At 34.3% G+C, this 27438-nt stretch overlaps 1 protein-coding gene across 11 annotated transcripts in view; it reads right to left on the bottom strand.

Annotated features, from left to right (window-relative positions):
* Positions 1 to 666: 666 nt before the first annotated feature.
* Positions 667 to 27438, bottom strand: part of ANKRD44 (ankyrin repeat domain 44) — a 344895-nt gene continuing 318123 nt past the window's right edge. For 8 of the 11 annotated variants that reach the window (XM_051985956.1, XM_051985957.1, XM_051985959.1 and 5 more), the window contains 10 exons: positions 23148 to 23235; positions 21980 to 22097; positions 20748 to 20964; positions 17406 to 17493; positions 15837 to 15920; positions 15306 to 15451; positions 12482 to 12564; positions 10514 to 10596; positions 8966 to 9057; positions 667 to 5125 (listed from right to left, as the gene is read on the bottom strand). In XM_051985956.1, coding sequence (XP_051841916.1) covers positions 4869 to 5125; positions 8966 to 9057; positions 10514 to 10596; positions 12482 to 12564; positions 15306 to 15451; positions 15837 to 15920; positions 17406 to 17493; positions 20748 to 20964; positions 21980 to 22097; positions 23148 to 23235 — 1256 coding nt within the window. In that variant the 3' untranslated portion in view covers positions 667 to 4868. The remainder of the gene's footprint in view (positions 5126 to 8965; positions 9058 to 10513; positions 10597 to 12481; positions 12565 to 15305; positions 15452 to 15836; positions 15921 to 17405; positions 17494 to 20747; positions 20965 to 21979; positions 22098 to 23147; positions 23236 to 27438) is intronic. The other 3 variants (XM_051985963.1, XM_051985964.1, XM_051985965.1) reach the window with 1 other exon arrangement.

Here is a 27438-nt window from a genome sequence, read left to right as displayed (position 1 = left end):
TGTATTTCTCTTGCCTCTCCAATTGTGAGTTCTTTGGGGGCAGACTTTATTCCTATCTTCCTTTGTATTATATTAGTACACATAATGAATCCCATGAAATGGTCATATTATTCACGTTTAAGCTTGTGAATAATGTGAATTGCAAAGGTTTTTTTTTTTTTTTTCCAATTGGGCTAGTATCAATTACTTTATTTTACATAATTATAACTTTAAATAGGACAAATTCAAATACATATAATCACTTTGTGGGATTTATTACATTAGCTGTATCCCCAGTGCTTAGTATATAGTGTCTGGCCTATATAACTCATAATAAATGATTGTTGATTGATTATATTGTCTGACTTTCATATTTGTGTGATCTCTATAGTTGTAGTTGATAATAAATCCTGTTTCTTCTAATATAATATATGGAAAGCTGCCATTACATAATTCTAAGCAACAAATTGGGAAATTAGGTAGATAGTGTGTATAAGTATACATAATAAATATATGTGCATCCACTATGAATGTGTATATATTTGTATCTACATGTTTTATATGTAATATGTAGAATATATTTTATACAGAGTATATATCTAACTACGCAAGATATATTGTATATATGAATAGTTTGGATAAATGTTTAGATCAACACAATCTGGAAAAATAAAAGTCATACTCAAATCACAATATTTGTACCGTTTTTATTTGTAAAAATAACCATCTGAATGCATTTCAATAGTTTACAGTTACGTATTTCATTACATTAATAAAGCATTCAGTAGTTGAAAAAGATATTAAACTGTGCTTGAGAAGATTCAGGTTGGATCAGTCATTCAATGCATTAAGTTTTTTTCCTCATTTTTACAGTTATAACATTTACTGAAGTCATTCAACTCCAATTTACATAATAAAACATTACAGACAAAATCCCACTGAAACCATCAACCAATAATTTCTGCCATTACAAATATGTTATGCAAAATATAACACTGGCACCAGATTTGTGTCATCGTGCTTTTTAAAGATATATTGCACATGCTAAAGCATAAAATATGTTGACAAAACTACCAAACATAAGATATTGGCTTTGAATATTTAGATCACTGCATAAGAAACGCATAGAATTACATTTTATACACACCGCTCAGATTGTCACTATTTTAAAATGCTTTCTCCCTCTAACACTGATCTATGGTTTACAGTTTCTGTAAGAAGAAAGCATTTTTTATTCACTGCAAAAAAAAAATCATACATCAGTTCTATGGAAATTTAGCATATTCATTTTAAATTCAAAGCAAGTGAAAGGGAATGGGGAAAATGACTTTATACATTCAAAGAAAGTTTGAAATAAAAACTGACTGGTATTATATTGCTTTGATAACACTCAAATGGAAAAAAATACAATAAATTTCACAAAACATTTTCAGAATACACGAATATAAAAAGGCACTCTAACTTCATATTACAAGACCAAAAAAGACGCAAGTTCTGAAACCAAACCAACAGAGAGCTAACCAAGTTTCTCAACAGTACAAAGAATAACTACTGCAGCAATTCATTTGATGTTCTTGCTCTAATTTAATAATAAAATAACAATTCAAGCAGTTGTTTACTGCATAAAGTACCAAACATACTATGGTGCCCTTTTAGTAGTGATAAATAGAAATCCCCTGAGCTATTTACTGTAGAATCAGAACAGATTTTAGGCAATTTGGAGATAGATAGAAACATATTATCAAAGATAGGCAGACACTGGTGAACAAGAAGAGTTATGTGCAATGCAAAAAAATCTCTGTGTCTCTGGTTAAAATACAATCTTAAAAAAGTGTTTTAAGTAGGAGCAATAAATACCATAATGTAGGAATCTGAAAATTTATTTTAAAAAACTGTTTTTTCTTAGTGATCCTTGTTCAAAATATGATTTTCTTTCTGACAGTAGACATAGAAGTTACAAAAATTAAATGCAATTTTTACTTATGTCCTAAATAAAAACAAATTTTGTAGTCATCAAAAACAATTCAAGAAAAGGAAAAAATAAATTTAATGGTCAGTTCCTGGTAAGCATATTTCAATTTTGTTCCTTTATCCTCCCCACAATTTAATAGAATAGAAAGGTAAAATACAATTCCACTGAGATTAGATTGAATCACTGTGGTTTGCTGCAATATCACCTGTCCTCTTTGCTCTTCTACAGAGAAATTCAACACTAGTCATCTAAAAGAAGACATTTTATTTCTGTTTAAAAGGCTACTCCATTTCATTCCAAATACCATTAAAGAGATTTCCAGTCACTTCTAGGAAAAAGACACCACAGTATACAGCTCTCCTTCAAAGCTGGTTTCACCTTATTTTCAGTGCTTTAATAAAGATAAGGTAGTTATTGCTAGTAAGCAACATTTTTTTTAAATCATTCTTCTCAAAAAAGGGAATACAGTACTAACGTTAAGGAGGAAAAAGGAGAAAATACTCCCTTTTCCTCAGAGTTCTAGAAAAAAATGTCATTGAACTTTTTCAATGAAATTAATACCAATTCTACAAATCCTTGGAACAAGTTCTCATTCATGATGAGTAAAGTGAGTTCCAATTTTTTTTTTAACTCCTCCAAGATGCTAAAACATTAAGGTATTTTACAGTTATTGAAAACACAATATAATATCTATAGTTTACTTAGATCTCATAGAACACTGTTTTTAAAAAATGTTCATGATTATTATAAAATAGAAATTTCTAGGGCTAAACTAGACAAAGAAAGAAATATCAGAGGCATATTTCTTTCTTTTTTCTTGGCTCAAGTGGAAAACTAAGCACGTAGACTGGTGATTTTAACTTCTCTCATTGCAATTTATGTCATAGTTTTCCTACTAGGATCTTTTTATTGGGACTATGTGTAATCTTGTGGTTAGTAGGATCACTTTTAAATCTTTCACTTCTGGATCACGTATGACCATCCATTTTTATTCTCATCTTTCAAGAACTGAGTCTAGAGTATACTCACCTGGAGTTTGGCCTTCCTTATTGAGAGATACAATGCCCTGCAAGCTACAGTGGGAGGGGATGTGAGCAATGGAATGACTCTGCATTCTGTATCCCCTAATAGATATGGAAGAACCTGAGGTTAGCCTGTAAACCTTAACAATGGATATTCTGGGGATAGGGACCCCAGGCATTCTGACTAGCCCAGAGTCAACTGTTTATTTGTTTGTTTGTTTTTCCCCCTGCTATTTTTTTTTCTTTGTTAGACCAGATAAGACACATAACAATTAAAACATAAGTATGGAGAAAATTCCTGGGCTTTTGCTTCATTTCAAATAAATACAAACACATTTACATCAAAAGTATATATGAACATTTTCTCTGATTTGGCAAAAAAATAAAATTGTGGTCAACACATTGGTTACAAATGTTAAACCATCAACTATAAATCTGTGTCATAAGAAATGTAAAATACAACCAAGAGTCAAAAAGTTTACATTTTAACTTTTTAGAAAAGCTACATCATTCTCACTTCCATTTTGAAGGAAAAAAAATTATCTTCCATTTTAGACACTGAAGCATTTTGGTCCTCATGTATAGTTGGTTGATGATATATACACACATATATTATATGTGAAAAATATACATGTATATATATATTTTTTCAAAGGCTCATTCTTCTTTTTGCACATCTGTCCCAGGTGAGGAACGGGGTCCATTTGACCTAGAAGCTTTGGCAGAAGGAGCAGATACAGTATTCACAATGTTGATCCCACTTTATCAAGTAGATGCCAAATGGCATTTCTTTCCAAGTCTCATGTTACTACTTCCCATTTTATGCCTATGTTCACTTTGGGACTTACACTGTTTCTTGCTTTGTATTACTCTTAAGCAAAGAGACAATTTAACTTTTTAATATAGTGTATTTTTAACAACCTGGTAGTTAATTTTTTTAAAGAAAGTATTTTGATTTAGTTGAGGAAGAATCAATGGAAAAAAATTCCATTGCATTTGAAACTGGCATACAATTACAAAGTTTATGAACCATGTAATTATGTACTAAAATTTTCTATGGTAGATCAGTTGAATGGATCAGATGAAAATTATTAATTATCCATTACATAATCTAGTATATGTCATACATGCATTATACTTTAAAAATGGGATCAAATTTTAGATCATTATTCATCTATTAGGCAAAGATTCTTGGCACATGCCTTCTAGACATGTGTGTTTAATGTGTGTTGATATATATGTATGAATGTATGTATTTTTGTATATGAATAGGCAGAGAAAGGAAAGAAAAACAGAGAGACAGGGACAGACCAACAAAGATAGAGAGGCAAAGAGAATACATGTGAATAGTTAAACTCTCCTAGCAACAATAATCCAGGCAATATCTCTGAAGGTGAACTTTACCTTTGGCTTGTAATGAGGAAGTAAACATCAGAGTGAGGAGAAATTTGAGGACAAACTCCCCTGTGGTACAAGAAAGCCATATTGATAAGCTTCTGAGAATTAATTGTATAGCAAGGACATAATAAAAAAAAATATCCTTGATATAATAGCCCCTTACTCTGTTGCATTATTTCAAAAGAAGAAATAATAAAATGCCTTTTAAAAAAAATCCCTACTTAAGATGAGAGGTAGACTTTCACAGTAGTACTTTAAATAGGAAGAAAATATGATGTAAATAAAAATCAGGGCACATTTTGTGAGAATATTTTCCACCAAAAACTCCATATCCTCTCCTAGAAGCTCATTGCACACTTTACTAAATCCTTCTCTCCCTTTTTCTCAAAGCTTGGGTGTGACACTCTGATACAACATAATTTGGGGAATAAAAATTCTTCCTGCCCGCCTTCTCCACCTAATGGAAGTAATTAAGTGGAAGCTTCTGAAGTCCAGAGTCAGAATGTTTCCGAATCAGAATCATTTTCATTGTACCCGTCCTCTGATCCTATATTGTGAGTACAAGAGCTAACGGTGCCACTCAGATTGGTGCCATCGCAGATCTGTGTCCTGCTCAAATGGTCTTTTTTAAAACAAACGAAGTTGAAAGCCGTCATTGTACTGGAAGGAGAAAAAGGCATCATGGTAGCCAAAATGAGTGCCAGGCAGTCAGCCACGTCCTTGTTAGGAGCGCAAGCCAGGGCTGGGGTATGACCTGGGCATAAATGCAGACAAGGCAATGGTTAGTACTGGGGAAATCAAAGGGAAGTGAGCATTCCACAAATACATCTCAAGGTGATTTTGTAAGCGAGAGATGTATATCAAGTTAAACCATGCCAGGCAAGAGGAGGAACTACTTACACTAGTAGACATGCTAGGGATTTGGGTCAAAGAGAAGGAAGGCTGGGGTCAGGGAGCTGGGAGAGGGAAGGGAGGGAGAGACAATGTATGAAAATTTTTAGCTCATGTAACCATAACAAGCACTCTAAGTTAGGGGGAATTTTAGCCTTCACCAAATGGACAAAAACACTGGGAGAACACAGATCCACAACAACAGAGATGAATACAATATAGCGCACATGGCACTATGAACCTGGTACAGCATTCAGACTCGGTTCATAGGGACAAATCTCATTCTGAGAACAATGACTTTTAGTTGTAGACAAATGTGCATCAGATAAGAAAAAAAATTTTGTTAGGTATCAATAAATGTCAGGTTATACAGTTTTATCATTCAATGCATATTAATCAACCGGTATTTAAGAGACTAAAATGTATTAGTTGGGACAATAAATCAGACACATGGGATATACAAGAAAGATCAGTCCTTGCTGAATCAAAATATAATTTTGTTGGTATTTGAGTTGGCAATCCAATTAAAGAAAATTACAAACAGAACAGAAACTCAACGCTAGAACCCAGCAGATGTGGCAAAGTGAAGAATAATATGGGGATTTCTTAGCCTGAGCCACAGTTCAAGTTTCACAAGTCTGGAGAGAAATAAAAAAATTCTAGCAATTTCTTGTTAAACTCTAGCTCGTTCCTGTAATGTTCTCACACTACAAATCAGGTACCTGAAGAATGTATATTGGGTTGCTATTGTGGTGTTTTGTTTTTGTTTTTAATGGCATTCTATATTAATCAGAATGAACCCCAATAACTTAGATAACATAGTGGCAGCACGTATACTCATGGCACCAAATTGGGAGCCATGAGACCTGGATTTGAATCCTGAGCCTGTTGCTTTTTTTGTGATATGCTCCTGGGCAATATTATTTCACTTTGCCTCAATTTCCTCTTTTGTAAAATGGTGGTAATAATATTTGTATTATCCACACTAATTGGATCACTATGAAGAAAATGTATAACTCAAAGCCCTATAGAAATGTGATCTATTATAATATTAATATGCACTAATATAATGCTTAATGCTGGATAAGAGCATTTGGCACTAGCTATTGTTGGAAGATTACAAAGTACTAATAGATATGTGGATTATTATCAGTATTATCAGGAAATAACTTACTCAATTCATAGAATCTAGTCCAATGAATGGACATTTCTATGGGGTCATCATCACTTCATTTCTTCTCTATGGTCATCTATCAAATTTCCCTGCCACTTACTTTCCTTACCCTCACACTGATAAGAAACCAAAGGAAAAATAAAGAAAAATCAGGTGTGACAACATTCTGTACAAATTACAATTGATAAATAAAGGCTCTGTATTTCCAAAATGCTGAATAAAACAGTTTCTTTTAAAAAGGGTTCTTGGCCCATAGGTCATCATAGGGCTCATTTCAAGGTGTCTGTAAATGTTAATTTACTAAACTCAATGTGAAATTTGGCATTTTCTTCAATCATGAATAAAATAACACACTCTTCTGAGAAGGGATACCTAGGTTTCATCAGACTGAAAAACAGGTCCATGATACAGAAAAAGATTAAGAACCCCTAACTCCAAAATGTATTTGGCCATTCTTGGCAAAGGCAGATATGGATCACTAAACTTTGGTGCCCACAAAATTCATCTGTCTCTATACCCCAAATATATTAAAGTGGCCTAAAAGTAGGTGTATACCTTATCCACAGAATTGTGGTAGTGATAGTGAGAGGGAGAGGGGAAGTAATGAGGGAAGAGAAAGGGAAAGGAAAAATCAAGGAAATGGAACAGGGGACAAATTTCCCCTCCTCTTCCCAGATGGATCAGGTAAGGGGCAGAGCAGGGGACATGCTATGATAAATGAGGCTAAACAACCAAAAATATTGAGTTAGCTAATGATATCAGTATGGCTGCTTACTTCTGAGAAATATGCATGCGGTGCTAATTCCAATACCTGTAATAAGCATTTAAGTGAGTTATGTTAATACATTTTATTATAATGCTACAATTGAGCCACATTTTTTATTTCATAACTCATAAGTATCAAGAATTTTGAAGCATAATTGATATTGTTCAAAAAAGTTAAATATTAAGACACCTAACATTCAGTGTTTATTCACTTTTACTAGAAAGGAAATGTTTGAGAATTATTTCAGATTTTTTTTGTGAGTATGAATGGTATAATGGAAAGAATACTGCCACTTGAAGTCAAAGGACCTCCATTTGAATCTCATTTCTGCCTCTAATTATTATATTATTATATATAGATAAATATAATATAAAGCATATAATTATATCATATTGTGATCTTGGACCAGTCACTTAATTGCTCCAAATTTCTTTCCTTTTCCATAGAATAATGGGGGCATATTATGACTTGACAGTTTCCTTCCAACTCTAAACTCGTATTATTGTGAACCTAATATTTCATGGGTGTAGGGAATTCTCTACTTTAACACAGGTCAGAAATTCACCTGTAACCTGCAGTTCTTGCTTTCTGAGGTAAGCTATACTTCCAAGATCTTTTTTTTTTTCCACTTTAAAGTTAGCTTTCCACCCTCTATGCCACGTCTTTCAGAATTTAAGCAGAAAGAGAACTTTCCTATAGCATTTAAACCATAGAAATATATATATTTAGGACTGAGAGGGTTATATATTGGAGGCCTGTCTAATAAATTTACAATTTATAGATGAGAGAACTGAGACACAAAAAGGTGAAAGTGACTTGTCTAAGTTCTCATAGTTAACTCTGTTTCCAAATCTACATCTGTCTCTATTATAGCATGCTGATCATCCTTCTAAGAGAATTTTTTTTTCTTTTGGGCTAGGCAACTGGGGATAAATGACTTGCCCAGGTCACACAACTAGTAAGTGTCTGTGGCTGGATTTGAACTCAGATCCTCCTGCCTCAAGAATCGGTATGCCATCTAGGTGATCCAAGAAAATATTTTTAAAAGGAATTTTCTATAGATCAGGAAATGCTCATTTTCAAAAATTCATAAAATTATAGGATTATAAACTTAGAGAGGCCCTTAGAAGCCATCTAGCCTAATTCTTTCATTTTACAAATGAATAGATAAGTAACTTGTCCAGGAAAACATAGCCAGAAAGTATCAGAGATAGGATTTAAACTTGGATTTTTCTGACTCTGAGTTAAAAACTCTATCCACTATGCCATACTGGCTCTCAATTCTTACATTTATTCCTAAAGCTTTCATAACAAAAAATCTTTAATAGCACCTCCCTTTTAGTCTGACAATTGGAAATACCAAGGTTGATCTCAGAATGATCTGGACACAATCAAGCAGACATCCAAGTAGTTGGGCCCTCACACATGCACTAATGATATACACCCTTAACTCTTCAGGGTGTGCAGTTGGAACTTATTGTGCCAAATTTGAAGGCTTTGAACGAGCCTGAAACATAACTACTACCCTGAGGAGTTAGAAGAACGGCTGACAGTGCATGCAAGATGGAAAACTCTAGCAAGGCACAGAGTAGGTGGTTTACAGACAGGGCAAGATCTCCTTGCCTGATTCCTTACACACAATGAGCTTCCAAAGAGTGCAGTCTTTTGACTTTTTTAACCAGCTCCTATCTATCTTTTGTTTTTCTGGCTTTCACAAATATACAAAAGGATATAGCAGGAAAGTAAAGATTGTTTCCTCTTACCGTTTTCATCTACAGCAAGGACACATGCTCCCTTGGCTAGCAGCTCTTCAACCACCATCTTCAAGCCATTCCTTGCAGCAATATGGAGAGGTCTGTAAAACAAAACATTTAGCTTCAAGAATGAATTTTAAAATCTATTTTGAAAAATTACTTTCAAGATAAAAGTATTACCTGTGCACAAGATATGAAAGGCAAAGAATACTTGAAAACCTTTATCAAACAACACATAATACTGAATTGAGTTCTATTAGGGGATTTCTTATGTTTGTTGGTATAACTTATTATAGAAAATATTGATCTATTCTTCCAATTTATATCTAGATCCTCTAATAGAAAACAGGAAAAATAATCAAGATTTTAGGGCTTTTATTTTTTCTTTTGTAATTATGTAAAAAAAAATTTAAAAACATAAAAAAATAATTTCAAGGTGAAGATCTTTTTTTTGGGGGGGGCTATAATCATTAGTTTTAGAAGCATTGTTGGATTAGAGTGTGTGCAAAGACAATTTCTTACATCTTTCTTCAAGTATCATGAATTCCCTTTTAATCAACTGTAGATTATTTAAAATAAATTCCTACAATGAAAATGGATGGAATAGATTTCAAGTGGAGATATGATCTAGGAAAATCTCCTTTACAAGAGAATTGAGGAAACTCTTGTCTGTGGGCCAAAGAAAAAAGTCTGGGTCACATTATTGAATGTATTAAATATTGGGCTTCCTTGTATGTTATATGATGTCATTTTCATCCTAATAAATGTCATGTTGTTTGAGCTATATTATAAATAATACTCTTAGGTACTGATTCAAAGAATAGAACATATAGAAATAATATAATGTGCATTTGATATAAAGGGAATAGAATGCATGGAAAGGTCATGACATTCTGAAAAAAAACTCATAATAGATTTGGGTTCAAGTATTGGCTCTGTCACTAACTCCTTGTATGACTTTGAGCAAATTGCTGGATTTCTCATTGCGTTAGTCTCATTATCTTCAAAATGAAGATAACATTTGTACTATTGTTTATTCAAAGGATTTTTTGTAAGGATTATATATACATATATATATGTAAAATGCTACAGAAAGGTCAACTATTGCTGTTAAATAGTTGCTAACTAATAAGAACCTGTTAAATAGTTGCTAATTCGTAAGAACCTTTTAAATAATTGCTAACTTGTAAGAACCTCTTAGAGGTTCCCTTCTCCCCATACCTTTCAGACACAGGGGAAAAAAACAGTAAGAATTTGATCAGAGCCAGAAAGTTTATTCAGTCATGTCTGACTCATGGACCATAGCTTAGGGTCTAACACAGAGCAAGTGCTAAAGCTTGTAGGCAGTTAGACAGAGTAGTACACAGAGTGCTGGGGCTGGAGCAGGAAGAGCTGAGTTCAAACACCCCTCAGACACTTACTACCTGTGTCTGCCTTAGTTTCTTCAACTATAAAATGGAGATAACAATAATAATAATGAACACTCTTTGTGCTTCACATCGCAGGTCTTACTAAATTTCAGGTGAATTTCATGCACTCACAGCAGCTGTTACTTACGTCTGCAATGTCTTATTTGTTGCATTAATAAGGCTCTGTTCTTGTATCTTGTCAAGTATTAACAAGGCACATTTTTCATGACCCTAATAAAGAAAACAAATATATAAAAATTGTAAAAAATATCAGGTGGGAAATAACCTTAAAAGAGGAAATAGTTTACTTAAGACTTCAAATTTAAAATTTAATATTACCAATTTACAAGTTATATGTAAATAAAAAGCTATAATAAAAAAAATCACAAAAAATTTTAATTTTAAATTTTAAAATGAATTTCAGTCTTGAAAAATCTAAGAAGGACATTGAAGTAGAAATAAAATGAGAGAAAGTTGCCTGGATATGGGTATAATACATGCTTCAAGAGTCAGACTTAAGCCCATTAAGATTTAATGATTAGACATCTGTAATAGCAGAATGAATTACAAGAAAATGACATTTCTGAACTAATATTTAGCATTAATCATGTGGATAACCAAAGAAAGGGCAAGCTCAAATTATTGAGGTGTTATAATGATTAAAGATGAGAACAACTCATAATTCTTTTTATTCTTGATAGTATTTTATTTTTACAAATACATGTAAAGATAATTTTCCAATATTCATTTTGTAAGATTTTGTATTCCAAATTTTCTCTCTCCCTTTCCTCACTCTCACCTCTCTAAGACAGCAAGCAATATGTTATACAATGTACAATCATTTTAAACATATTTCCATATTTGTCATGTCATGAAAGAAAAATGAGACCAAAAGGTAAAAAACCATGAGAAAGAAAAAGCAAGCAAGCAAACAAAAATGGGTAAAAATACTATGCTTTGATCCTTAGTCAGTCTCCATAGTTCTCTCTCTGGATGTGGATGACATTTGCCGTACCAAGATTATTTAACCTACAATTCTTTCAGGGAAACTTTTAGTATATAAATTCTTCCTGTTTCATGAGTCTTCCTTCTCTGATTGTATCAACCTATAAAGAACTATGAGGGTATTTATTGTTCTTGTTAGCCATCTAGCATTTAGTTTATGATGTAAATTAGTGATTTTTATTATAATCAAAGGTTTTGTATTCCCCACCCTTGGGAAGGAAGAAACATATATACATATTTCCAATTTTCCAATTCCAAGTGAAAACAATTTTTAACATTAGTTTTTTTTTTAATTTGATTCCAAATTCTGTCCCTTTCTGCCTCCCCACCTCTTTCATTGAGAAGGCAAGTGATTTGATTTAGGTTATACATCTACAGTAAGAATATATCTTTTTTTTTTTTTTTTAAATTGTCCATAGACTCTAAAAGAGTAACTTGAAAGTAGCAATGTAAAATAAATACTTGATGATTGTGACAGACATGGTATTACAAGATTTCAGGTCTGTTACCCTGTTTAGGATAGAAATTTAAAAATGCAAAACAAAGATCCTTATTGGGAAGAAAAGAACATTTCTTGAAATAGTCATAGAAATTTTCAGTATTCTATTAATTTGCTGCAGAGCAGAATTGTTTTAGGCTATATTTAAATGATACTATTTGTGAAGCCCATGAATCCAAGTAGAAATACTTGCATTCTGAAGAAGCATCATAATACCAAGGTTTTCATCTACTCTTGGTCCAAAGCAGTGTTTACACAACTGAGGCAATGAATTAAAAATGCTGGAAAGGCAATCAGCTTCCAGGGAATGAGTGGTGTGTGACACAGTTATGTGCTTTTTCATGGATTTTAAAGTCAATTTATTTTATTTATATATTTTAAAGATTTTCCCCAACATGGGGGAGAAGTTTTTTTTTTAATAGCTTCTTATTTACAAAACATATACATGGGTAATTTTTCAATATCACCCCTTGCAAAACCCTTCTTCAAAGCCAGTTTAAATTCATTTAAAAGTGGCAGCATTTTTTGAAAAAGATACCCTGACCTAAGAATATCCTGAGCATTCTGATACACAGATAGAAATAACACAATTTCTAGAATTAATTTACATACTTTACTACAAGCCAAATGTAAGGGTGTGTTCAAGTCCTTATCCTTTATAGTCAGATCAGCCTTGGCACTGTTCACCAAAAGATCTAAAAAAGGAAAAAAAAAAAACACCCCAAACAGGATTATTGGCATCAAAGGCTAATCATATGCAATTTGAAGAAGATAATAAAAACAATACTGTGAATAAAGTGTATGTATAGTCATTACATGACATCGTTCAGGTCAACAATATTATTTAATAAATTATAATCTAAATACTGGATTGCTTATTTATAAAACTATGAACTAGAGTTTATAAAACTATATCTCTAATACTATAATACTTCACAGTAGGTTTTCATGCAAACATCTGATAGTAGGTAATATTTGTTCATAATCAGATCCTAGATATTAGATGGGGGAAAAAAGATATTTATTATACCCAATGGTGCCAGATATTAATGTTAAAAAGCTTAATTGGTTCTTTCAGTGTAATGTTACTAAAGGGTTTTATTTATTAAAATATAGTGGTGTCAAATTCAAATAAAAATAGGAGCCACAAAACTGTACCTAAGGATTTTTGTGGGCCTCAGACTGTCTTAGGAAACCACATTTATTAGCATTATTTATTTTCTATTGTATTTTTTCTTTTGTTAAATATTTCTCATATATTTCAATCAGTTTTGGATCACATCTGGGAGTGTTGTTGGCCACAGTGGACCACCTGTCCAGAATCACATAACAAGAAGTGTCTAAGGCCATATTTGAACACAGGATGATGAGTTTTTCTCAACACTAGGCCCAACACTCTATTCACCTAGCTGCCCTTAGACCCTCATTACCTCTCATCAATTTCAGTGACTTACTACCTGGTTTCTCTGATTCTCTTCACACTCCAAATCATACAGCAGCCATGGTAATTTTCCTTAAGCTCAGATGTGACCATGTTATTTCTATATTCACTAAATTCAGTGACTCTCTATTGCCTCTAGGATAAAATATTAGCTCAATTTGAATTTTCAACACCTTCACAACCTGACCTGAGCCTATCTTTCTAGCTTCATTATATATTTCAATTCTTGCATGCTACCATCGAGCCAAACTAACCTTTATTCTGTTTTTCATACATGACACTCCATTGTCCTCCTTGGGATCTTTGTGCTGGTTGTATGCTATGCCTGATGCATGACTCCTCCTCTCTTCTGCCTCATAAGATACCTCATTTTCTTCAAAATGTAGCTCAAAGGTTTTCTGTGTGAATCTTTCCTGAGCCCTCAATTGTTAGTACCTTCCTGCCATAGAAGTATTTGTTTTATATTTATTTTTAATTGATTTTTATTTTTATTTATTGTCTTTATTTTATATTTATTATATCTAGACATCTATTCTATATAAACTTACATATGTATATATTGCTCCCTTGATAGAATGTATTCTCGTTGAGAGCAGGATTTTTTTTTGTCTTTGAATTCATAGTACCTGGCACAATGTGGCACATAATGACTACTTAATAAATGCTTGTCAATAAACTGTGCAAAAATAAATTATCAATAAAATAATTTCTTATAATGTGTAATGATCTTACTATAGAAAGATCAAGTAACTTCCATTATTCTATGAACAGTCAAGAAATTTAAGAGGGTAGTTATAAGTAAATGAAATTAAGTGGCCCTTGTGAGTCAGTTAGTTCAAGGCAATGTAACTCAACCTGGAGAACAAATAAAAAATAGAGATGGCCAGTGTCTCCACCTGGCCTAGGACTAACATATACTAAAGCAGAGAAGAGTTGCAGATATATTGCCTTAACTGGTCAAACTCCTCTGGACTCATTCTTCCTTTCAGGTGACAATGAGTTCTGATGCATTCTTGGTTTCCCAGAAGACCAAAAAGATGTGTTATTAAATATGTCTTATTGCCTAAATTCCTATTATTAAAGGTTTGGGTACTTATTGCTTTACTAGCTAGTAGACCTATAATGATTTTGTGCATGAAGTTCAGGGAATACTTATTGGCACCTGAAACACTTTTGAGGTCATCATTATGAGAGATATACTATCTAGAACTACAGAACTAGAAATCCCACTGTCTTCCATCCAGGTCAGAACACATCTGAAAAACTGTGTTCAGTTATGGCAGTAAGTTTTAGGAAGGATATTAATAAATTGAAAAGCATCAGGGAAGGAAAGCTAGGATGTTTAAAGACTTTAAGATCATGCTTTATGAATGTTGGATAAGTGAACTGGGAATGCTTAATCTGAAGCATACTACTTCCAAGGACTGAAATGATTTTTGTCTTCAAGTATTTGAAGAATTGTCAAATGGAAGAGGGAATAGGTTCTTGGCCTTTGAAGGCAAAACTAGAAGGTAACAATAGTTGCAAATTGCGAAGAGGCATGCTTAGACTTAATAAAAATAAACACTTCCTAATAGATCTATCCAAAAATTAAATGGCTAGCCCAAAATGTAGGGGGCTTCTCTTCATCAGAGCTCTTCAGTTGAATGCTGGTTGCCCATGAAGGTGATTATTGATGAAAAAGGATTATTGATAAGTACACATTGGACTAAGTGACTTTTGAGGTCTTTTATAGCACGAAGATTCTATGGTTCCTGTAAGCATGTGTGATAGATAAGAGTTCCAACCTGCTAAGTAACCATAGCTGCTATTCTGTAAATTAACTAAAACCAAACCAAAATAGTATTTTTTAAGAATATCAAAATTATCCAGAATTGTACCAATACCATCACATATGATGGGATGTAACTGAATTTTCCAATTTAATTTCTTTTATTTTTTCTCACAGAGTAAAAAATAACCAGAAAAACCCAACTCTGCCAAACCAATACATACCCACAGCACCTGCTTGTCCATTCTCAGCTGCCATCATGAGTGGTGTTTTCCCTGAATTATCTGCAGCATTCACTTGTGCATTGTGGCTTAAAAGAAGCTGTAAGCATTCCACGTGATCAGCAAAAGCTGCAGCATGAAGTGGGGTTCTGAGGATTTAAAAAAAAAAAATATATATATATATATATATATATCCTCACTTGAACTTAATAGACTGTTACTTTTATCTTTTCTGAGTAATATGAACCCTTTATCTTTTATCTTGTGAATTTAAAACAGATTTTATAAGAGTAATAATGTGAACTTTAACTATAATCTAATCATTAATTTTGTCTTTTTTCTCTGTTAGATATGTGATACTAAAAGACTAAGGAAAAGGCAATGTTAAATTTGATGATTAAGACCCATTCAAGTGTTTTGAAAAGTAAACCATGTAAATTGTTTGGTCAAGCCATGAATTTAGATTAAATAACTACTGTAATACTCTGAAAATAAAGGCTAGAATTCATTAAAATACAGGGAAGAACTACTTACCGCCCTTTGTCATCTTTACAATGGACAATGCTGGGATCTATGGCCCCAATAAGCAGTGATGCACAATTTTCGTGGTCATTAATTCTAAAATTGAAATATTTTATCATTACCTTTAAATTGGCAAAAGCATTTTTTGTTTCAAAAGTACCTGTATAAAGTTTCATTATTTGCAAGGAATCAAATGGGTTCAAGTCTGATTACATGACTTCTTTATTCAAACTCCAGTGGGGCCTTATTGCCTTAACAATAAAATCCTCATTTGATTTTTAAAACCTTCCATAAAGTTCCCTTTTCCTACCTTTCTAGTCTTCTTTCACCTTATTTCCTTCCCCATACTCTGTTATTTAGTGACATTGACTTCTTTGAGGCATCTTTCACAAGACACTCCATCTCTTGAGCCTAGGCATTTTCACTGAAATTCTTTTTCTTGACTTTTATCTTCTTGCTTCCCTGGTTTCTCTTTCATGTCTCAGTTAAAATCCCTATTGCACGAAGCCTTTCCTGATACTCTTATGCTAATGTTTTTTGACTGATATGATCTCTAAAAATTGCCTGATAAAACATTCGAAGTATATATCTTGTTTTTACATAATTGTTTGTATGTTCTCTGTCTCATTAGACTCTTAGGTTCTCTGAGAGTAGAAAGTGGTAGGTTCTTTGTTTATTTTTTGCTTTTATATACTCAGGAGAGTGCCTGGTAAATTGTAAGTACTTAATAAATACTTGCTGATTTGATTCAAAATGAAATATGCTTTGTCCCCTCGAATGCCTAAGTTTCCCCCATTTACTGCAGAATTCAGAACATTTGTGCATAATTTCAGTTTTGCCTTTTTGTTGGGTTGAGTGATAGGGAATATACATAATAGTGGAAAGAGTGGTAGATTTGGAGACAGAAGACCCATGTTCAAATATCATCTCTGGAGACAGAGTATCTATGTTCAGATATCATCTCTGCCAAAATTTGCCTGGTAGACAAGTCAAGTAAACTTCCCTGGGTCTCTCAGTTTCCTCATCTATAAAATAAAGAGATTAGACTAAATGGACATTCAAATTTCCTTTCCTTTTTGCTCTAGATCAGTAATCGTGAATTCATCAGTGTGAAACTCCCTCCACAAATGCAGATGGGTAACATTAATCAATACATTAACAAGCATTGATTAAGTAACTGTGCTAGGTACTTGGGTTACAAACACAAAGTTGTAACAATTTCTGTCTTCAAGAAACTTACATTTTTAATTGAAGAGATAAAATGTAGGAGTTGACTTAGAATTACCTTAATGAAGTTTTGCATTTTAATAGTTTAAAACTACACTAAGATTTTTGGCACAACCTCTAAATTGCCACTTAAAAAGGAAATATTTCAGATTGCCCTCTTGATTTTTGCAAATTCAGCTCTGAATACTCAACAACATAAACTTATTTGTTTTTATTCAAAAAATATACAAATATAAATATATTTTAAAATATATTGAAGATGGCTTCTTCTTCTAACTGCAAAAAGGCACTTTCCTCCATATATTTTTAAAAGAACAAAACAATAATTATATTAACACCTAACTTTGTACTCACACAGCACAGTGCAAGGGGGTGAAGGGATTACCATTGAATTTGCGAAAACATTTTTGTTCCAAAAGTACCTCTATACAGTTTTCATTACCTGCAAAGAATCAAATGAATTCAGTTATAATGTTCAGAATTGTTAAATATCTCCTAAAAATAAAACAACCCCCCAAGAAGCTAAGTATTGAATTTAACTCATAATTCTTATTATGGATCAACTGCATATATTCTCCATGAAATAAATTCTTCCAAGTTAAAATGTTATTAATTCTGATCAAAGGTATTTTGAAACTTAGAACAAAATTAAAACAAGGTTTGATCTCCTAGAAAAGTAGCTTCATTTTTGTATCAATTTATTATTATTTATTAAATTCTTTTAAGTTTTGTAATCTTTAATTATATTGATGCTAAAGTGCTTTAAAAGATAGCAGTATCAAAAGCTGCAGAGAGGTCAAGAACAATGAGGATTAGGAAAAGACCATTAAATTCCGCAAAACTGAGAGAGCATTGATAAGTTTGGAGCATTCTTCAATTGATGAGGTCATAATCCAGACAGCAGAGTTAAGAAGAGAGTGAGAGAAATGGTGGTAATCATCCTTCTCAAGGAATTTAGCCAGGAAGAGAGGAGAAATATGAGACAATAACTAGCAGGTTTAGATTAAGTGAAGGTTTTTTGGGAATAAGAGAGACATGAGCATGTTTGTAGGTAGTAGGAAAGTAGCCAATAGATGGGGGAATAGGTAGTTCGGTAAATAAGAGTGCTGTGGAATCAGAGAGACTCATGTGATACATGGATTTAAAAAAGATTGGTATGCCTTAAGAAATAGTGAAAGAATAGGTGATGCAATGGATAGAGCACCAGCTCTAAAGTCAGGAGGACCTAAGTTCAAGTCTGCCCTCGGACACTTAACACTTCCTGGCTATGTGATCCTGGGCAAGTCATTTAACTCCAATTATTTCAGGAAAAAAAGAAAAGAAAAGAAAAAAGAAAAAGAAAAAAATGGTGAAAGAAGTGATTTCAGAGAATCCTGGGTAGTATTTGGAAAGATTTAAGAATACTGATCAAAAGCATGACCATCCGTATGGTTAGAGAACCCATAATGAAGCTTTTAGAGGACCTATGATGAAGCATGATACCAACCTTCTAATAGAAAAATGTTGTTCAAAAGGTGAAAAGACATAAGTTTTTGCATATAGCCATTGGGTAGATTTCTTTTGTTTGATTTGTTTATTTGTTGCAAGAGTTCCTCCCCCCTTCCCCTTAACTCAGTTCCTGTTGGGAAATTCAGCAGGTGGAAAGCTAATAATAATGATTTTCTTTTTAAAAGGAGCCACTGAATTTTTTTTTTTTAAAGCACAGAGCGAGTTAAAAAAGGAACTTTAGAAGGAAACAAAATAAGCATGGTATTTTTGGGAAAAAAAAGTGTGAAAAATGGAGATTCACTATTTTATAAAAAAGCCTCTTTTGCATTTTGTTGTGTATATGGAAATGCTCTTTTTTGAATATTTAAATTCAGAATAAAAAACAAAATTAAAAAGAATCAGAGAGAAGTTTTGTCTCAATATAAAGAGGAATTTCCTAATGAGTTGAAGTAATAATAAAGCTAAAATTTATATAACACTCTAAGATTTTCAAAGCACTTCATAAATATTAACTAATTTCACTTTCACAATAGCCCTGAGAGGTAAGTGCAATTATTTATCCCAGTTTTACAAATGGGGAAATTGAGATACATAGAAGTAACTTGCCCAGGGTCATGCAGCTAGTAAGTGTCAGAGGCAAATATTGAACTTGGATCTTTCTGAATCCAGGTCCAATGTTCTAGGATACCTAGCTCCCCTCAAATTAAAAAAAAAGAGAGAGAAAGAAAGAAAGAGGAGGCTTTTGGAGGTAATAGGTTGATAGAAATGTTTAAGCAGTGATGACCACTTTTTGGGGATGTTATTATATTAATTCAGGTAATGATTTTATGTAGATAAGTGTGACATGTCTTCCAAATCTAAGATTCTATTATTTATTTTTGTCTTCTGAATATAGACTACTTTATATACTCTCTCAAAAATACATATTCTTACCATAACTTATCTTCCAGAGTTTGAGATTAGTTTTCTGGACCTCCCCCCAAAAAAATCTGCCTGGGTCTTACAGGGAAAACAGGCAGACTACCACAGGTAATTCACTCACTGTTTTATACCTAAAACTAATAATAACTATAAATGATGATGAATAATAATAAAATAAATAATTATAATTTTAAAAGATAATAATTAATAGATGATACATGTCATAGCTAAACCATAGTAGCTTCTGTATATTAAATGAATTTCCTGGTTACAGGGGTCAACTTTTATGGAATAGGATTGATTTAGAATTAGACAAAGGGAAAAACCAAATACACACAGATCAGGGCAGGAACTTCCTAAGATTCACATTAGTATAAAATTAGTGTTAGTCCAAATTCTAACTCTGATTCTAACTGATCTAGTTTGTATCTCAGAGCACTTCTAAGACAATTTTAATAATCAATTAAAAACTATAATTTCTTTGTTATTAAAAAATGACATGGATAAAAGAAATAAATTGATGATTTTTTTTTTCCCCCAAGGATAAGAAGTGATGAATCTCTACCTAAAGTTCTCTCTGAAGCCTCTTTGTGGTATGGGGATAGCTTATCAGAGGACCTAATGAACTGGAAAAGCTTTAGGTACACATCCAGAAACAATCTATTTTCAAGAATGATGAAGAAGAAAAAAAACTAACAGACATAAGGCATTTTAAGGTTTGCAAAGAATTTTGCAAATATTTCATTTGATCCTTATAACAACCCTATAATGTAGGAGCTATTATTATCCTTGTTTTACAAATCAGAAAACTAAAATAGAGAGTTGAGCAACTATTAAGTTTGAAAGAAGGCATCTCTGCAAGACTGACCACAAGATAATGAATTATTTTGCCTATAGGAACTCACGAAGACCTTTGACCAAAATATGTAGGCATTGCCATCGATATCAGTCAAGAACCCAGACCAGTGAAATCAAGGACCATTGAAGTAATGAAGAAGTGATGGAAAGAAAACAGCTTCATGATCTAGGAAGGGAGATAGGTCGTCTCAAGACTATGCAAGCTAAACCTCTCACTCCTCTCCTTGCTAGCCCCAATTGTCTACTTCTTTTAGCTTTTCAACTTAGCTGACCTGGAGAACCTTACTTAAATCAGAATTCACATTGCATAGTTATAAAATTGTAGCTTCATGTCACTAGAATATTTTTCATGTCACAATGGTCCCAAAATGTAAAACTCCTGGGATCACCAACAATGCAGTGCCCTCTGGACACGGATGAAAAACTTACCATTGTAACAAGCCCAGTGCAATGGAGTGTAACCTTGGTTATCTTTGAAACAGCAGTCTTCCTCTGAAAGTGCCATCTGCAATAACTCACTCAGCCAAGTGGCGTGGCCACGAGCTGCCGCAAAGTGCAGGGGGGTCCTTCCTCGGAAATCCCTACACAGAATGGAGACTTCCTGTTCCAGAAGCATTTGGACACATTCCTCATGTCCGGTCATGATCTAATGCATAAAGATTAAATACAAGCAAACAGGTTTTAAAAACGATAGAGAGCTTAGGAAGCAGAGAGTTAAAATAGTGGCAAGAATATGAGGTGGGAAATCCAAGAATCCATTAGAGTTAGTGCTCTCGAGAAAGAATAATTGGGCTCATAGGGTGAGCACATTCAGATCTACTTATCTAGGTCTCAGGGAAAGCATTTCCTACAATAAGTCAGAGAAGAAGAATGGGCAGAAGTAAAGCATGATTTGTAATTGGAAAGTCGTAACAGAGGCATTCAGGAAAGCCACTGCCTTAAGTATTCAGTTGGGGGTATCTCCTTGACCAAAAGCACTTAGCTTTCTTCCCTCTTCACCTATCAGGGTGTTCAAGGCAGGATTTGGAGTTGGAAGACCTGTGGTTGAATCCCATGGGCTCAACCACTTAATACTGTGTGACTTGGATAAATCACTTTATCTCTCTAAGTCTCAATATTCTTATTTGTAAAATGAAAAAATTAAATTAGATGACTTCTTATAGGACTTCCAGTCCTATATATTTTTCTTAAATGTGAAGGATTTTGAGTTTCCAGACTATTTCTCCCCTTAGCTTTTGGTGTGGAAAAGGGGGTAGGGGAAAGTTGGACAAATAAATGTCTCTATTTGTGTTAGCACTGTACTGGATTACTAGAATAGATAGGATATTTGTATAAGTCATATCTGAATAGAGTTTAATGGTCTAAAGAGTTAAGATTACTATAGTATATTACAGACTACCAAAAGCTGAATCTCATCCATCTGCCTTATTTCCCTCTTGAAGAAAGATAAAACTTCATGCTAGCATATTACTTTGCTAAACAGTATTCACTTAATAAAGGTTTGTTGAATTAATCTAAACATAACTCATTACTTTCATCTCTAGAAGAAAAAATTTCCTTTTGGCTGTTAGGTTAACATGTCATTTAGAATTTTATACACTAAATATTCATTTAGAAAATAGTCAAAATACTTGGGTAAAGCTCAATAAGAATTCAGTTACCCCTCTGTGTAAAGCTGTGCATCCCATGAGGTCAACAGCATCTACATTTGCTTCTTTTTCAAGTAACAAAGAAACAGCATCAATATGTCCATAGGCAACAGCCAGCATCAGTGGGGTTCTAGAAAAGAGGAACAAATTAAGATATTAATAAATAGTTCAAAACCATTAATCATTTTCCTGAGGAAAGACTGCTTTTGCCCCCTCTTAACATTTTCTACACGTCCACAGTTGTGCCAAATGCTATAAAGACAGAGGTTGCTTGTCTCGAGCAAAAAGGACAGATATTTTAAAGCAAGAGGGAAAAATGAAGAGATAAAGAAACCAGTAAAAGGATGTTATATTAATTTGATCTGTGCCAAAAGATACATGATGGTCTCATCATCTTCAGAACCAGTTAAGATTTATTAAGGACACATTAATTGCGCAGCATGGCAAGACTGATATAAATTGTACCTTGTTCAACTATTATGCCTGAAAAGTGTGTGTCAGGCTTCATAGAAAGTCAAATAATTATAAAGAAATGGATATACCTAGGGGACAAAGAAGAAAGGTTTACATTTCTTTCCTAAGACAACTTTAGAAAAAATGGTATGTTTGGAATTGTTTTGGAAGAAGCCCTGGTTGATACTAGAAAACAGGGTACTTAACAGAGAGCAATTGATTGGGAGGCAGATCAGGTTTCTGAAGCCAGAATCATAAGTTTATTCCACCACTAATTATAAGTCACTCTTTGTAGTGCACTTTTTCCATCTGTAAAACAGGCATAAAACTATCTTCCTTCCACACAAGAGGAAGAATAATTGTAAGAATATCATAATGAGAGGAAGAAAATAACTAGAACAGTAGATGGAAAGCATTTTGAAAAAAATAAAAGCATCATATAAATGCTAGGGATAATAGCCATGTTAGACTTTTGTTTAATGATTCTAAGAATGGATTAATAGAAGCTTGGGGAGATAAGAATGCAAAACAGGGGGAAAGTAGCAGCACAGAGGCAGTGTCTTCTCCTAAGCTCTCACCTATGTCCTTCCAAGTATGTGTATTTCTCAACCCAAATCTTGGATGATACACCAGTCTTTATCCTAGGATTCCCCTTAGCAACCAACAATAATGAGGGTTATCACCAATATGTCACAAACCATGGAGAGAGAGTATGTATGTCACTTACTGTCCTTTGGCATCTGTCACATCGACAATTTCTGGGTTGTCTGCAATTTCTAGTAACAGTCGTAAACACAGTGTGTGACCATTAATGACTGAAAAAAAGTTAAAATGAAGATTCTTTTAGGAGACCAATATTATTGCTAAAAACAGCAACAACCACTTGCTTAATCTAGTTGATCCTAATGACAAATCTTGGAAGGGAGGGAGGCAGTATTATTACCTTTATAGATCAGCATACTGACAGAAAGGTTAATTGACTTACACACAATTAGAAAGTATCTGAGGAAAGAAATGAATCTGGGTCTTTAGAACTCTAACCCCAGTACTCTATTATTGCACAATGATGCCCCTCCACAACATATACACAATACCCTTCCTCTTTCATGAAAGTTATTTCAACACTTCCAAAGGCAGACTCTTTCTCAACAGTTCCCAGCCTGTGTGTCTTCTTAATTCACCCTACCAAGACTGTTCCTTAGCATATACTATATTGACTCATTTTTCTTTATGCTCCAGGTTGACTGGGATTCTTAGGAGTGTACCATTTTTATTGGGTTGCCGGATTTGAACAAGTTTTCCTTGACTCTCTTCTGATATCTCTTCTGGAATTATTATACCCCTAATTATACCCTATTCACTCATTATTCCACTACTTGGGTGTCTGGACTTAATACAAATACCCTGTTTTTATTGTTCCCAGGTGCCTGATCAAAAAAGGGAGAGCCAAATTAGACTACACTTCATTTCTCTTGTTTTGTCAGACATTAAATAATTTATTTGATCTGGTGATCAAATCAGATAGAAATGCACTTTACAAGAGTATGATATGCCAAGGATCAATCTAATTGAATAGGGTGTACCTGTAAGTCCAGGGAGATTGTGAGAGAGAAGACTGCAGAGACCATGCCTTATGCCCCTGGATGGCCAGTGGACCTGCTCCTGTTACTTCTGTATTGGAGCAACTAGGTAAGGGAGTAGAGTCAGGAAGACCTAAAAAGACTATCTCTTTATCTAGACTGCTTCCTTACTGTCTATTAGCATGCATATACCTCTTCTGTCTTCAAAAACTCTCACTTGATTCACCCATCTTTGCTAGCTATTGTTCCCTATCTCCTTTCCCTTTTGTGGCTCAATCTTTGGAGAAGATCATTTACAATGGGTGATTCCACTTCATTTCCTCCCACTCCCTACAGTTTGGCTTCTGATATCATCATTCAACTAAAATTGTTCACCCGAATTTAGACATGTCTCTTGTCCAATTTTACTGCCTTTTTTTCAAGTCTTATCCTTCTTGTAATGCAGCCTTTGACTGAAGATTCTCCATTTTTCCTTGATATTCTGTTCTTTTTAGGTTTTTATGAAACTATTCTCCCTTGGCTTTCCTTCTACCTTTCTGTAGTAAGTATTCTTCAGTCTTTTTTGCTGGAGTTTCATCCAGACTCACCTGCTAGGTATGAACTGCTAGCTATGGCTACCCCAAGGACTTTATTGTGGGCCTTCTTTTCTTCTCTTTTTTTACTACTTCAGTTGGTTTTCTCATCATTTCTCACATGTTGATGATTCTCTAATCTTTCTCTCCAACCCTAACCTCTTGCCCTATCTTACATCTTCACCTGTCTATTAGACTTCTTAAAGTAGAGGTTGAGTAAACTCAACATGTCCAAAGCCGAACTCATCTTTTCCCTCAAATCATCCCCTCCTTTCTAACATGTTATGTACTGTAGCATGTTCTAACATGCTAACATGGAGCATTACCATGTTCTCCCTATGCTCCCAACCCAGGTTGGGCTCAACTCCTTACTTTCTCTCTTCTTCCCATATCCAATCTGTTGCCAACCCCTTTCAATTTTATCTGCAATACTTCTCTCACATATACTTCCTCTTCTCTGACACTGCCGTGGTCACCTTGGTACAGGCCATCATCATCTTACGTGTAGACCTCTGAAATAGCCTGCTGATGGGTCCTCCAGTCACAAATACTTCCTCACCCCAGTTCATTCACCACAAAGAGGACCTTCATTAAACTCCAGTGGCTCACTGTTACCTCCAGGATCTAATAGGAATCCTTTGGTGTTCAAAACCCTTCCTAACCCCACAACACTTTCTGGTCTACCTACACCAATATCCTTTCTCTCCCACATACATTAAGTTACTATACCACTGAGCTCCTTGTTCCTCACTCAAAACATTCCATCTCCTAGTTCTAGGCAATTTCATTGGCTTTCCTTCAAGTCTCAAATGCTTTCTTTCCCTCTTTATATCAGTTTTTTGGCTTCTCTGATTTCCTTCAATTCCAGGTAAAATTCTCTCTACTTAAGCAAGCCAATCCCTTTTAGTTTTAGGGTCTGTCCTCTGTAGATTTATCTTTATTTATTTCCTTAACAAGACCATATTCACTTTCTCTGTTAGGATAGGATTTTTCTGCTAAGAACTTTATATCCCTCTGTCAGGACCTTGCCACCAAGGACTGCCACTGCTCAGTCTTTCTAGCAAAGGCTGACTTCCCAGTGCCAATAATAAACTTCTTTTGACAATCTAGCTTTTCAAGTTCGTAAATTCTTTTACAAAGAACCTCTGTGCCAACCAAAGGGGTTCCCACAATTCTCTGCCCTGTGCCGAACCTCATCATTTGGGGACACAACCCTGAACCTCATCAAACCCAGGTCATGTTACAACAGATATGGCTCTGCTGGTTGCTTATACCTTTTACCTTTGAGCCCCAGACCAGGTGACTCATTCTGACCATTCTTCTATCACTTTTCAAGTGACTATGCCCCGGATATTCTGGTTTCCTACTATCTTAGCAGATTCTTTTCTTAAGTTGCTTACCTCTACTATCTTCTATCTTCTTATAGAGTATTTTTTAAAACACAATTAAGCCATGTTTGTGTTTACATATAAAGGCAAAGATATGGCTGGAGAAGGAAGGAAAGGGCTATACCAATGACCAGCTGGTAAGTGGAGTTTACATCCCATTTTATCACATACCTGTTCTTCACTGATACTTATTTCACACTATCATAATTTTTGGTGACAGTATAGAGTACTATCAACTTATTCATTGGCACTGCTCAAATTAATTTAAGAAGAGCAAAATACACAGAGAATTTAAAATGCCATCACTCTGAAGTTTACATTAAGCTCATTTGCAAAGGCATCAGATATCACAGGAGGAGCTTTTTATGGTCTGGTGTATTGCCCCACGTAGACTCTTCTTAGGGCACTTCCTTCCCACCAAGCTAGATGCCACAAAGTTGTCTACCTGATGATGGATTGTTTACTTATTTATTTTTAGCTAAAGCAACTTAAGAAAACTATTTGCTAAGACTTAGAACAGCCAAGGCTCAGAAGAATGGCAAGTTGCATTGGTGGGGCAGAGGTGTAATTCATGATGATCAAATCATAGACCTTTTAAGCTCTCAAACCAGGGCCTTCTGATGAAAGATTCAATAACATCTCAAAGACCCACAGGGCTTAATGTATGCCAGAGAGAAAACTGTCAGCAGTACTACCTGACAGCTAAAGTAGCTCAGGCAATGGCTTCACAGAAACAGAGGAATAGTGTATTTTGATGGGCTCCTTCCTCCTGCATTAATTTGAAATTCTTTCTCTACTTATGATCTACTCCAATCATAAAAGATTGTTGTGAAAAAAGAGCAAGGAAAAAATTTTAAACCTATAATTCTGTCATTCTTATCCAATGTAACATGGAGCAAAATAGACTCCTATTGTACGCTCTCTGTTCTCTGTCCAAAGCTGAAGAGGGCTGTTTGAGCCAAGTTCATCATGGCCCTCCAGAAGGTACCAGTCAGGTCCACTTACTGCTGCTGAGTAGCCAGATAGAATTGTCTTGTCCTTCCTATGGACTAACCCTTTCCACTTGTCTTTAAGAAAATTCTAATTTCTTCAGCTTTGCTATACCGAATATGACTTTATGTCAGACCATTTGAGGAGGCCATTCTCTCCCTGTCTAGACTGTTCTGCGTTGTTCAAAGACTATAACCAATAGTCACCTGTGCCCTAGGTGAATACCTAGAATACCTCTCAAGGCCTCCCATTTCCCCTCCTGGAACACTGGAAGTGACAATATAAAATGAACATGCTAGGGGGATTTTAAGAGGTGCTGAGAGAGTAATTTAAAGCAGGCCCCAGGCAGCAATTGTGTTTCAATGGAGACATTTGGTATGGAACAGAATGAAATGACAGCTAATGATGGAACTAAGAAAGCCCTAGTGTATTGAATCCCCATGGCCACTAGAGGTCTCTCCCGCATCACAACTTAAATAAATGTGGAA

This window comes from Antechinus flavipes, chromosome 3 (genome assembly GCF_016432865.1).
Source record: "Antechinus flavipes isolate AdamAnt ecotype Samford, QLD, Australia chromosome 3, AdamAnt_v2, whole genome shotgun sequence".
NCBI classification, from domain to species: domain Eukaryota; kingdom Metazoa; phylum Chordata; class Mammalia; order Dasyuromorphia; family Dasyuridae; genus Antechinus; species Antechinus flavipes.
Note: the sequence above shows the minus strand (reverse complement) of the source record. Positions and strands in the feature narration are given on the sequence as shown.